This window comes from Cervus canadensis, chromosome 6 (assembly GCF_019320065.1).
Source record: "Cervus canadensis isolate Bull #8, Minnesota chromosome 6, ASM1932006v1, whole genome shotgun sequence".
NCBI classification, from domain to species: Eukaryota; Metazoa; Chordata; class Mammalia; order Artiodactyla; family Cervidae; genus Cervus; species Cervus canadensis.
This window is the reverse complement of record NC_057391.1, coordinates 40,127,059-40,138,761: the sequence shown is the minus strand read 5'-3', so window position 1 is coordinate 40,138,761 and position 11,703 is coordinate 40,127,059. Positions and strand designations below refer to the sequence as shown.

Here is an 11,703-nt window from a genome sequence, read left to right as displayed (position 1 = left end):
TTTGAGTCCATGTTTATACATAATGCTTATAAATATTCTACTTTTCCATTCAGCAGGCCCATAGGCAAAGGAAGCAGAATGAAAGGGGTATCCAAAATGAAAATAGGCCAGTGGAATTTTATCAATGGGAAAAGTTATTTCATAGGCCATGTGATCAAACTTTGCTAAGATGTGAGCTTATATATCTTATGAACTCTAACATACTTATCCATCTTAATCATTGTTTATTCTTTACTTAATATTACCATTTCATTTAACTAAAGCTTAGCTATTTCTAAGAAAGTTATAAATTACTCTGTTTTAGAGCTCCCAGATAAGAGGCATTACTTTTTTTTTTTCATTACTGCACATTTTTATCCTCTAAAAAGTATGCTCAATGAAATTCCACTACAGATTTTAGTAATTAGAAATACAATATAGAATCACTGGTTTAAAAGAACTGGAAGGTACCTAAAAGGGATCAGCATACATAAGTTAAAATGAAAAGCTAAATTTGTAATGGTGTCAATATTAAAGAAAATGCATTTTGAATTTAAAAAAGAGATAGAAACTTTCCTCTTCTGTATCAGCACCTCCCAAACATTTCCAAATTCAGTTGTTTTTAATCTTAGGAACCAGAGTAAACTTTAATAATAGTTCACATGTTAAAAGAATAAACCTATGATGAATACATATCTTTGTGTACCAAATGAAAAAATATACAATGCAGTGAAACTCAAATACATATACAAAGTGATTTTTTTGTGCATTTTTGATCAAGAGGTTTATATTCTATATTAAACAATAATATAAAAGAAGCAATATATAGTTTCTGATAAAGCAACTGAAAAGCTCTCTTAGATGTCTTTTATAATAAAAGCTAATGGTATATGTAAGATGGTATAGGTTGAATCAAGCCTATTGAGCTATGTTTTAACAAATGCCTATGTGAAATAATTTAAAAATTCTTCTGTAGAAATTAAATGAGCATATCTAAATGTGGAGTAATATTACTACATGGTTTAACTATAACCCAGTAGTAGTATTTAGTAAATTCAAGCAGAACACATGTACTGTTACCATAAATAGACAAATTCTTTAAATTATAATAGCATATTTGAAGACAAAATCAAGAAACTATACATGTTAACAAATGATATAACCATGCATACATATATCTGCTTATTAAACACTGAAGCAAAAGAACTAAGCTGTTGTGCACTCTTCATAGGTGCTTGGTATTTTACTCTGTTCTGATGGAAGCACTTTGTATGTTTGCATGGAAACATAAAACAATATTTAATTGACAATTTGGTCATGCACCTGTATTTTTTAAATTTGGGGTTACATTTTCTTCTTTTCTGATTGTTCAGTAGATTCTGACTTTGGTGCAGGAAACGCTTGATGATACAGATGTCTGTGGGTTGCTGCCGCACTGTAAAGCTTGTATAAAGCCTAGAAATAAAATAATCAAGATTATTTAAAAAAATGATAAAACATTTTATTAAATACACAGATAAAAACTTTTTCCTTTTAGTGTAATTTATGGTACTATATAAAATTCAGCATGCTAAATTTGGAACCCTTAGTAATCTGTATAACATATATACTAATAACTAGTATCTCAGCAGTCAAAAGTATTTTCAACTCTCCAGTGTGTTGATATTACTACTTCTGTGGGTTGATCTCTATGGTAAATGTTCTGTCCTCAGACTGCATTTTCTTTTACCGTTCCCACCTTTTGGATCAGAGCTTCCTAACCCACTGTGCCCCACAGATGTGGAAAACTCATATTGTGAATATTATTAGTTTTAAAGGAATTATAGGAGCTTATAACTTGTGATTGCCAATAGCAAATTTATTACACACAGGTAGAACACTTGCTATTGGACCTTCCTGATAGGTTTTTCAGAAAGGGACCACTTTTTATTCTCCATAATTTCCTGATATGGTCATGCAAATAAGCACATTTGTTACCCCTTCCCCACCACATGGGCTTTCTCAAATATGCTCTCTTTCCTTGCTTCCACTAATCAGTTCATAGCTTACAAAACCTTTATTCAGAAACATTACCACATTACCTTAGAAAGTCTTTCTTCATTATAACTACCTGTTGTCGTTATTTGTCTGTGTAACAGTGTTTGAATCATAGAAATGTTTACATACTGCTTTCTGAACTGTCCATAAATATTTTTATGTTTTTTTAACCCCTCAGCTAGTGTCTAAAATTCATTGCCTCCTCTGACTTTCACATAATGAACACTCAGTTAAGACCAATTTATCTGATGTAATTCTAGAGTATTTAAAAAGTCTGAGTATTTTTAAAGGCTGGATAAAAGCTTGATACCCTTAAACAGAATTTCCAGGAAATTCCATTCATTTTTATCTTTTTGAGTCTATATGGCTATTTTCTTAAGTCTGAATTGAATTATACCATGATCAATTTACAAATGCATACTGGCACAACCTTAGTTCTATTCTGATTCTAATACATTCAGTTTAATCCATGTTTTCTTAAAAGTTCCTATTTTTTCTTAAGATTTGATTTACAAAGTTGAAATTTATTTTTACTGTTTTAGTAAATTCATTTTACTGAATTTTACATAAAATAATTCCTTGTTGACTTATAAATATTAAATATATACTTGGTATCTGATTGGCAGACATAATCTAGTTATATATAAAACAGCAGAAACCAAGGAAAGAATTATGTACTGTCACTGTAGTTGCTGAAGATCAATTTTGCTTTCTGAAAGTAATGACCTAAATGATTCCACAGAAATAACTTTTCTTATGTGAAAATGATTCCTTCTTAGAAACTTAGATTCTTCCTCAGATACATACTTTCTACACATGTGCAGTGGGAGAAATGAACACTAATTTACAGGTCAGGTCCAAGGTATGCCAAGGAAGTTAGTTATACTACATGCTGGCCTGAAACCTGCTTAAGGTGGTACAGATAACTCATTCAGAAGCCAAAGTTGAAAATCACTTATAAAGGGTGTAGCTCCATTGACTCTGCATTAGTTAAGTTTCCTCAAGATTTTCATAACTACTTGTTTCACTCCGCAGTAGAACAAAATGTCCAATGTTAGAGCTTAAGATTTTTGAAAATTTCTAAACATTCAGAAATAAAATATTCATGATAATCAATTCTTGTGTTTCATATGTGGATAAAATAATATGTTCAGAGTAAATTAAATGTTTTAAAACTTATCTACATTGAGACATCCTTTAATGACTAGTTGGTTTGTAAAATAAGACAATCATAATGTTTATAAATATATGAGTAGCTGTTAATTTAAGAAAGATTTAACTTACCTCATTTGTACTTCCCTGTGGTAAAGGCAGATTAAAGGGGAGAAAAGAGAAGTATATATCCTGCTTCATTAATAGCACTATGATAATCAACCTTATTTATATTAGTAAGTTGTGAGCATTTAAGAACAAATACACCTTGAGGGAGGGGACATGTGTATACCTACAGCTGATTCATGTTGATGTATGGCAGAACCCAACACAACTTGGTAAAGCAGTTACTTCCAGTTAAAAATATTTAGAACATATACCCCTGCAGACTTCTTTGATTTAGATTACATATTTAATCAGAATCCTCTGAAGAACCCACTTCTATATTCATCACAGGTTTCGGCATCATATTCTAGGAGGGCTTTGGGATTTACCTCAAATAGCCCCTCTTCATCTTTTGAGGTTGAGGGGCTTTTTGAGGCAGTGGCTCAGAGGATCCAATTTTAATTAATTCTTTTCCAGTAGTGCTACCATTTATCAGTACATATCTCACCCAGATTCTTCAAAGACACACGGCAAATCCATCAGTTACAATTTGGTTTTAAAGAGTATAAACATACTCAATGCTGAGAGAACTGTAGCTATTACTTGCTACCTGCAGACCATAAATATTCACAAGTCTTAACTCCAAAATTTTATTAAAATCTCAACTTTAGTTTCACTAAATTCCCCGAAATTTTCATGCGGTAATTGAAGACACTTCCAGGATGAAAGGTGAGATGATTTTTATTATGGCATGTTTATAATTGTTTCCCCTGTCCATAATCAATTATTTGAATAGCAGACCATGGTGACCCTGGGTTGGTTAGCTGGACCATAAAGGACACCTGACCCAGAAGCAGCTGATCCAGAGGTTGACCTGGACTCATTTTAGGGCCTGGTACAAATGAATAGTTCAAAGAGACAATCTGAAGTAATCAGATACTGTGTTGAGGGGTTTTACTAAAAGAGACAGTGATAGGACTTCAGATGGACATTTATATATGCTCCTAACAATGGTTCTATGAAGGCCTACAAGACCTTCTAAAACTAACACCCAAAAAAGATATCCTCTTCATAATAAGGAACTGGAATGCAAAAGTAGGAAGTCAAGAGCTACCTGGAGTTACAGGCAAATTTGGCCTTGGAGTACAAAATGAAGCAGGTCAATGTACAAAACAAAGCAGGTCATAGACTAACAGTTTTGCCAAGAGAACGCACTGGTCACAGCAAAAACCCTCTTCCAACAACACAAGAGAAGACTGTACACATGGACATCACCAGATGGTCAACACCAAAATCAGACTGATTATATTCTTTGCAGCCAAAGATGGAGAAACTATATACAGTCAGCAAAAACAAGACCGGGAGCTGACTGTGGCTCAGACCAGGAACTCTTTATTGCCAAATTCAGACGTAAATTGAAGAAAGTAGGGAAAACCACTAGACCATTCAGGTATGACCTAAATCAAATCCCTTACAATTATACAGTGGAAATGACAAATAGATTCAAGGGATTGGATCTGATAGAGTGCCTGAAGAACTATAGACAGAGGTTCATGACATTGTACAGGAGGCAGTAATCAAGACCATCCCCAAGAAAAAGAAATGCAAAAAGGCAAAATGGTTGTCTGACGAGGCCTCACAAATAGCTGAGAAAAGAAGAGAAGTGAAAGGCAAAGGAGAAAAGGAAAGATACAGCCCTTTGAGTGCAGATTTCCAAAGAACAGCAAGGAGAGATAAGAAAGCCTTCCTCAGTGGTCAATGCAAAAAAAATAGAGGAAAACAACAAAATGGGAAAGATCTTGTCAAGAAAATTAGAGATACCAAGGGAACATTTCATGCAAAGATGAGCACAATAAAGGATAGAAATGGTAGGGACCTAACAGAAGCAGAAGATACTAAGAAGAGGTGGCAAGAATACACAGAAGAACTATACAAAAAAGATTTTCATGACCCAGATAACCACAATGGTGTGATCACTCACCTAGAGCCAGACATCCTGGAATGTGACGTCAAGTGAGCCTTAGGGAGCATCACTGTGAACAAAGCTAGTGGAGGTGATGGAATTCCAGTTGAGCTATTTCAGTCTAAGATGATGCTGTGAAACTGCTGCACTCAATATGCCAGCAAATCTGTAAAACTCAGCAGTGGCCATAGGACTGGAAAAGGTCAGTTTTCATTCCAGTCCCAAAGAAAGGGAATGTCAAAGAATGTTCCAACTACTGCATAATTGCACTCATGTCACACACTAGCAAAGTAATGCTCAAAATTCTCCAAGTCAGGCTACAACAGTATATGAACCATGAACTTCCAGATGTTCAAGCTGGTTTTAGAAAAGGCAAAGGAACCAGAGATCAAATTGCCAACATCTGCTGGATCATCGAAAAAGCAAGAGAGTTCCAGAAAAACACCTACCTTTGCTACCTAGCCTTTGACTGTGTGGATCACAACAAACTGTGGGAAATTCTTAAAGAGATGGGAATACCAGACCATCTGACCTGCCTCCCCAGAAATCTGTATGCAGGTCAAGAAGCAACAGTTAGAACTGGACATGGAGCAACAGGCTGGTTCCAAATTGGGACAGGAGTACGTCAAGGCTGTATATTGTCACCCTGCTTATTTAACTTATATGTAGAGTACATCATGCAAAAAGGCAGGCTGGAAGAAGCACAAGTTGGAATCAAGATAGCTGGGAGAAATATCAATAACTTCAGATATGCAGATGACAGCACCCTTATGGCAGAAAGCAAAGAACTAAAGAGCCTCTTGATGAAAGTGAAAGAGGACAGTGAAAAAGTTGGCTTAAAACTCAACATTCAGAAAACTAAGATCATGGCATCTGGTCCCATCACTTCATGGCAAGTGAATGGTGAAGCAATGGAAACAGTGACAGAATTTATTTTGGGGGGCTCCAAAATCACTGCAGATGGTGACTGCAGCCATGAAATTAAAAGACACTTGCTCCTTGGAAGAAAAGCTATGACCAACCTAGACAGCATATTAAAAAGCAGAGACATTACCAACAAAGGTCCGTCTCGTCAAGGCTATGGTTTTTCCAGTGGTCATGTATGGATGTGAGAGTTGGACTATAAAGAAAGCTGAGCACTGAAGAATCGATGCTTTTTAATTGTGGTGTTGGAGAAGACTCTTGAAAGTCCCTTGGACTGCAAGGAGATCCAACCAGTCCATCCTAAAGGAGATCAGTCCTGGGTGTTCATTGGAAGGACTGATGCTGAAGCTGAAACTCCAGTACTTTGGCCACCTGATGGGAAGAACCGACTCACTGGAAAAGACCTTGATTTCTGGGCAAGATTGAAGGCAGGGGGAGAAGGGGACGACAGAGGATGAGATGGTTGGATGGCATCACCAACACGATGGACATGAGCTTGAGTAGGCTCTGGAAGTTGGTGAGGGACAGGGAAGCATGGTGTGCTTAAGTCCATGGGGTCACAAAGAGTTGGACACAACGGAGCGACTGAAGTGAACTGAACAAAACCAAGGGCTTCCCTGGTAGCTCAGCTGGTAAACAATCCACCTGTAATGCAGGAGAGCCCGGTTTGATTCCTGGGTCAGAAAGATCCCCTGGAGAAGGGATAGGCTACCCACTCCAGTACCCTTGGGCTTTCCTAGTGGCTCAGATGGTAAAGAATCTGCCTACAGTGAAGGAGATGTGGGTTCAGTCCCTGGGTTGGGAAGATCCCCTGGAGGAGGGCATGGCAACCCATTCCAGTATTCTTGCCTGGAGAATCCCCACGGACAGAGGAGCCTGGTAGGCTGCAGTCCGTGGGGTCGCAAAGAGCTGGACACGGCTGAGCAACCAAGCGCAGCACAACAAAACCAATGAGAGTCAAATGGCAGGTCTTAAGTGTGATGTCATCAACAAATAACCGAGCCACAATCAGCTAAATAAAAACTCAACTGTGTTTTCTCTCCACTTTAGGGATAAGAAAAACACTACCTAATCCATGTATTTTTGAAAAACAGTGAGATGTTGACTGGAAAACTATTTCTATAGTTTGTATCTGGCCATCTTGACAAACTCTATATAAAATTCTTAAAGTCATGTTTACCTCTATATTTTACAATATCTAATATAGTGTCTGGAACACAGGTAGCATTCAAATAGGTGCTGCATTTAGTTGAAGAGAATTCAGTGTTCCTACCTGGTCCCACAAGGCTGCTGCCACTTGGTCTATTACAGCTCCCAGCTCTCGGTATTCTCCAGAGTACCGGATGTATGCCCAGGTGCACAGGGTGATAAGGGTCAGTCCCATTATCATATTGCATAGGCTAGCTATGATGTCCAAACCAATGAATCCAGTCACACCAGCAATCACATATGTGATAAAGATGACAACAAACAGTGTGGCTGGGGTACGAGCTGCATGGAAGATATTTTTGCTATCATTGTGCTTGATATACTGGATGTAGAGTTCATCTATTTCAGTCTCCAGCTGTTGCAAGTAACGGCGGCTAAATTCCTCCCCGCCCATCTTCTTCACCCCTCGAAACAGCTTCACAGATTCTTCCTTAAGCTCCAGGTGTTTGGTCTGCAGGTCATTAGGGGCCAGAAATGGTTTGTCACCGCCACAGATCTGTATTGAGTAGGAAGTATTATTTATGCAGTGCACAGTAAAACTAGCAACTATATCACAATTTTGCACTTAAGCTGAATCTGTTAGAACACATTAATAATGAGAAGGAGCCTACATTTTATTTTGTCAACCCACATCTTTCCACATTTCATTTCTATAAGTGGGACTGGTATAAGGGAGACTATAAGTGGGACTGGTAACTTTATAGGTGAAATATTAAAGCCTTAATTTTTATTCTCAACACAGATTGGAATATCCATTACTTAGTCCAATTTCCTCAAGGTGAAAAGGTTTCACTGATTTTTGTTTGGAGTCCATTCAGTATTTTCTTCAAGAGACTAAATGGAAACACGTTAAATGTTCATGGACCACTTTTTCAACTTTTTTTCAAAAGTTACAAGAGAAATCTCAATTACCTATATGGTTAACTTCGGTTGAGATTTAAATATACATAGGAGACTCTCCATTTCCCCTTTAATTATGTCATAAACACCAGACCATATACCATATATCCCTTGATTCCAAGGCTCTACCAATTTGAGGTGCAATTTTGATTTTATAACATTTTCAGTGGAAAGAAAACTCATCACATTAATAGATATACACAATAATCATTAGATGCTTCCTAATTTAGAATGTTACTAGTAAAAAAGAGGAAATATAGTACTTAGAAATATTGGCCCTTGTGGTTTATTTTTTTCTAACAGGTTTTTATACTTAAGATAGAAATTGGACTTGTGGAATATGGGGAGGTATAGTGGAGAGGGTATCATGTTATTTTAGCTACTTTAGATCTTATAAATAGTGGGAAAATCTGTATTCTTCCACCCCCACAATGTGAACTTTAAAAAGAAATATAGAGAGAATTCATTTAAAATACATTTAAATTTTGCACGTCATGTTCTCTTCATTTGTGATTAAAGTACTTTAGGAATACAATAAAAAGAAATGTGATACACATAGGCTGAGAAAGTATAAGTCAGAGCCACTTCCGCATGTGTATACAGTGTAACATGGAAGAAGAAAAGAATGAGTTCATGGAAGAAATACTGATTTTATTTAAAATGTGAGTTAAAATATTCTTACCTCTTCCATTTTTTTATTGTATGTATCCTTGGCAGTTGCGACGGCTGCTAAATTATTAGCTTCTGCTGTGGCCTTTGGACAAAGTACAAAGTATGATGTAAAATGGAATTCATATTTATTAAACTTCCACATATATACACACAATGTGCAAGAAATATGCAAGAACTCAAGGTCACCAGATAATTTAAAAAGTGCTGAAATACTTCTGTATCTTTTAAAATTAGTAAAATTAAAATTTCAAAATGTATAAAATATAGCTTACTCAATAAACCATAGTTCGAAAATGAATTTTCATTTGGAAGACTATTCATCTAAAAAATATTTTTAAGCCTTTCGCCAAATGTGTCTGTGTGGGAGAACCTATAAATCCAGACACATGGGAAATAATATATACATTTTATATATCCTAATGGGCTTCCCAGGCAGCACTAGTGGTAAGGAACCTGCCTGCCAGTGCAGGTAGACATAAGAGACACAGGTTTGATCCCTGTGTCAGGAAGATCCCCCTGAGGAGGGCATAGCAACCCACTCTGGTATTCTTGCCTGGAGAATCTCATGGTCAGAGGAGCCTGGCAGGCTGCAGTCCACAGGGTCATACAGAGGTGGACACGACTGAAGCAACTTAGCACGCATGTTCTCATACATAAAAATATGTCAGCTTTAAAGATTACTACTGATAGAACAATGTATCACTGATAACATAAAGGAAGCATTAAGATTCAGATATTAAAATATGGGAAAAGTGAGTTTTTCCTTTCTTGAATGTTTATTTGTAGAGGCCACTTGTTTAAAACCTGGACCTACTTTTCTTGTCACTCGTATGAATCTAAACCACAGTATGAGTCTTTTCTAAACAAATTTACTACAAAGAGAATGAAGACTCTCTTGCATCTCAGCACAAGTGAGGGTGCTATATGTGTATGTGAAAGTGATTAGATGAATCATTTGCACAAGTGAGTAGTTATTAGAAAAATAATCTGATATATATCACTCCATCCATTATTTTTATATGGTGATTTCTGACAGCCAGATTGGAGCACATCTTTAACTTAGCTTTAGTGACAGAATGTTTTAGAATGTCAAGACTCCTGATGAATAAATACCTGTAACATGGATTTGGGATGTGGTAATTCTTCACCTTGATAGATCTTTATATAAGCCTAAAAAATAGGAAAGAAAAACTCATGTTCAAGTAATTCCGTTCAATATCTATGTTAAATTGTATTCTGAGGTCTAAGGTCTTGACAATTCAAAAAAATTAGATCTTGACAGTTTCAGGAAATATTATCTTTCTCATACTTTTAATTCCCTCTTATTAGTTCTTGTTCCCTTTTCCTGAAAAGTCCTTTGCACACATTTGCCAATCTCAGTCTTTGCAAAGGCTTACCTACCTTACCTCCTTTAAAACTTTCTCAGATCCCTCTGCTAGGAGTAATGTTTTCAGTTACCCACAGAAATCTGTACCTGCTGCCGCCTCAAGCTTTATGGAACAGATCTGTTCAAGGGCCCTGAGTCTCCTACTAAAATTCTACACTCCTCCACAGTGTTTTATGCACAGCAAGAATTCAAATTTTAGACAACCTGTCACTTTTTGCTGAGAGTGGTGAAGATACAAAGAAGGTATACAACCACATTTGAAATGACAAAACATCAATTTAAAAAACTGTTATTTTAGGCCTTGGAGCATCAATCCAAAAATCAGATTGATAACTGAAATCCACTATATATGTGCATTGGTTTAAAAAATGTGTTTGGGGCTATCTGAGGTAAACAGGTAAATGCAAATTTAAAATATTTCCATTTCAAATTGGCCCTTGGTGCAGAAAGCAGGAAATGTGGAAGAATTTTCTCCAGCAGGAAGGCAAAGTATAACCCATTAGGGAAAATCTTGAGAATGAAGGTAAAATTAAGTATAGGTCATAAGTGAAGCCTTTGTGATCCTGGGAAACACCTCCTCCCCCTAAAAAGAAGCAAGACTTTTCCAACTCCTAGATACATTTCTGTTTCGAAATATATTCCCCTCAAGATAAAAGGTGACAGTAAAGTTACCTCAAGTTTTTTCAAAAAATAATTTCAGAAAGCAAGCTCCTCTTGAGAGTCTAATAATTTTTTAAATCATTTGTATATATTCCTCATACCTTTGTCCCCTCATATTATATGGAGTCTATAATTTTCTGTTGTTTTAGGAAGGAACTGCATTCCCAAACATGTCAAATCTAAATACTCACAAGTGCTCTAGAAATGAGAATGATACCTTGAAGTACTCTACCAGACCTCGGCAGGTGATTTTGTTCCCATTGATCTCTTTAATGTCTAGGCTCTCGGGACTAAGCAGCCAAGGAATGAGGATTTTCAAGTTTTTGATGAATTCATCATCTATTTCTAAAGTAAAAGAAAATTCACCATTATTTAAAAATTTTTAAAGTCTTTCATGGAATACCATAAAACATCCAGTAATTACCTCTATTTTTCCCCCAGTGATAAAGCTATCACTCACCTTCTGATCATCTAAATTACTCCTGAAACCCACTTTTCTCAGGGTGAACTATACTCCTTGCCCAACTCCTATTGCTGGTCTTTCTCATCTCCACTCCGATTACATATTTATTTTGTCTTTCACCTATAAAATAGCTTTCTTGATATTAAACAATACACAAATGTTTCACACCCTATTCACATAAGGATGTCATGCATTCTGATGCCTTTAAGTCTTGTTCATGGTTTTATACAGAGAGAGTCATAAATGGAAGAA

The 11,703-nt window shown here is 36.3% G+C and overlaps 1 protein-coding gene across 2 annotated transcripts in view; it reads right to left on the bottom strand.

The window, feature by feature from the left end:
* Nucleotides 1-598: 598 nt before the first annotated feature.
* The window catches only part of ATL1 (atlastin GTPase 1), a 67,388-nt gene continuing 56,283 nt past the window's right edge, over nt 599-11,703 (bottom strand). The window contains exons 9-14 of one of the 2 annotated variants that reach the window (XM_043471642.1): nt 11,206-11,333; nt 10,055-10,111; nt 8,952-9,023; nt 7,434-7,865; nt 3,301-3,315; nt 599-1,434 (exon numbers count right to left, since the gene is read on the bottom strand). In XM_043471642.1, the coding sequence (XP_043327577.1) occupies nt 1,324-1,434; nt 3,301-3,315; nt 7,434-7,865; nt 8,952-9,023; nt 10,055-10,111; nt 11,206-11,333 (815 nt within the window). In that variant the 3' untranslated portion in view covers nt 599-1,323. The remainder of the gene's footprint in view (nt 1,435-3,300; nt 3,316-7,433; nt 7,866-8,951; nt 9,024-10,054; nt 10,112-11,205; nt 11,334-11,703) is intronic. The other variant, XM_043471643.1, reaches the window with a different exon arrangement.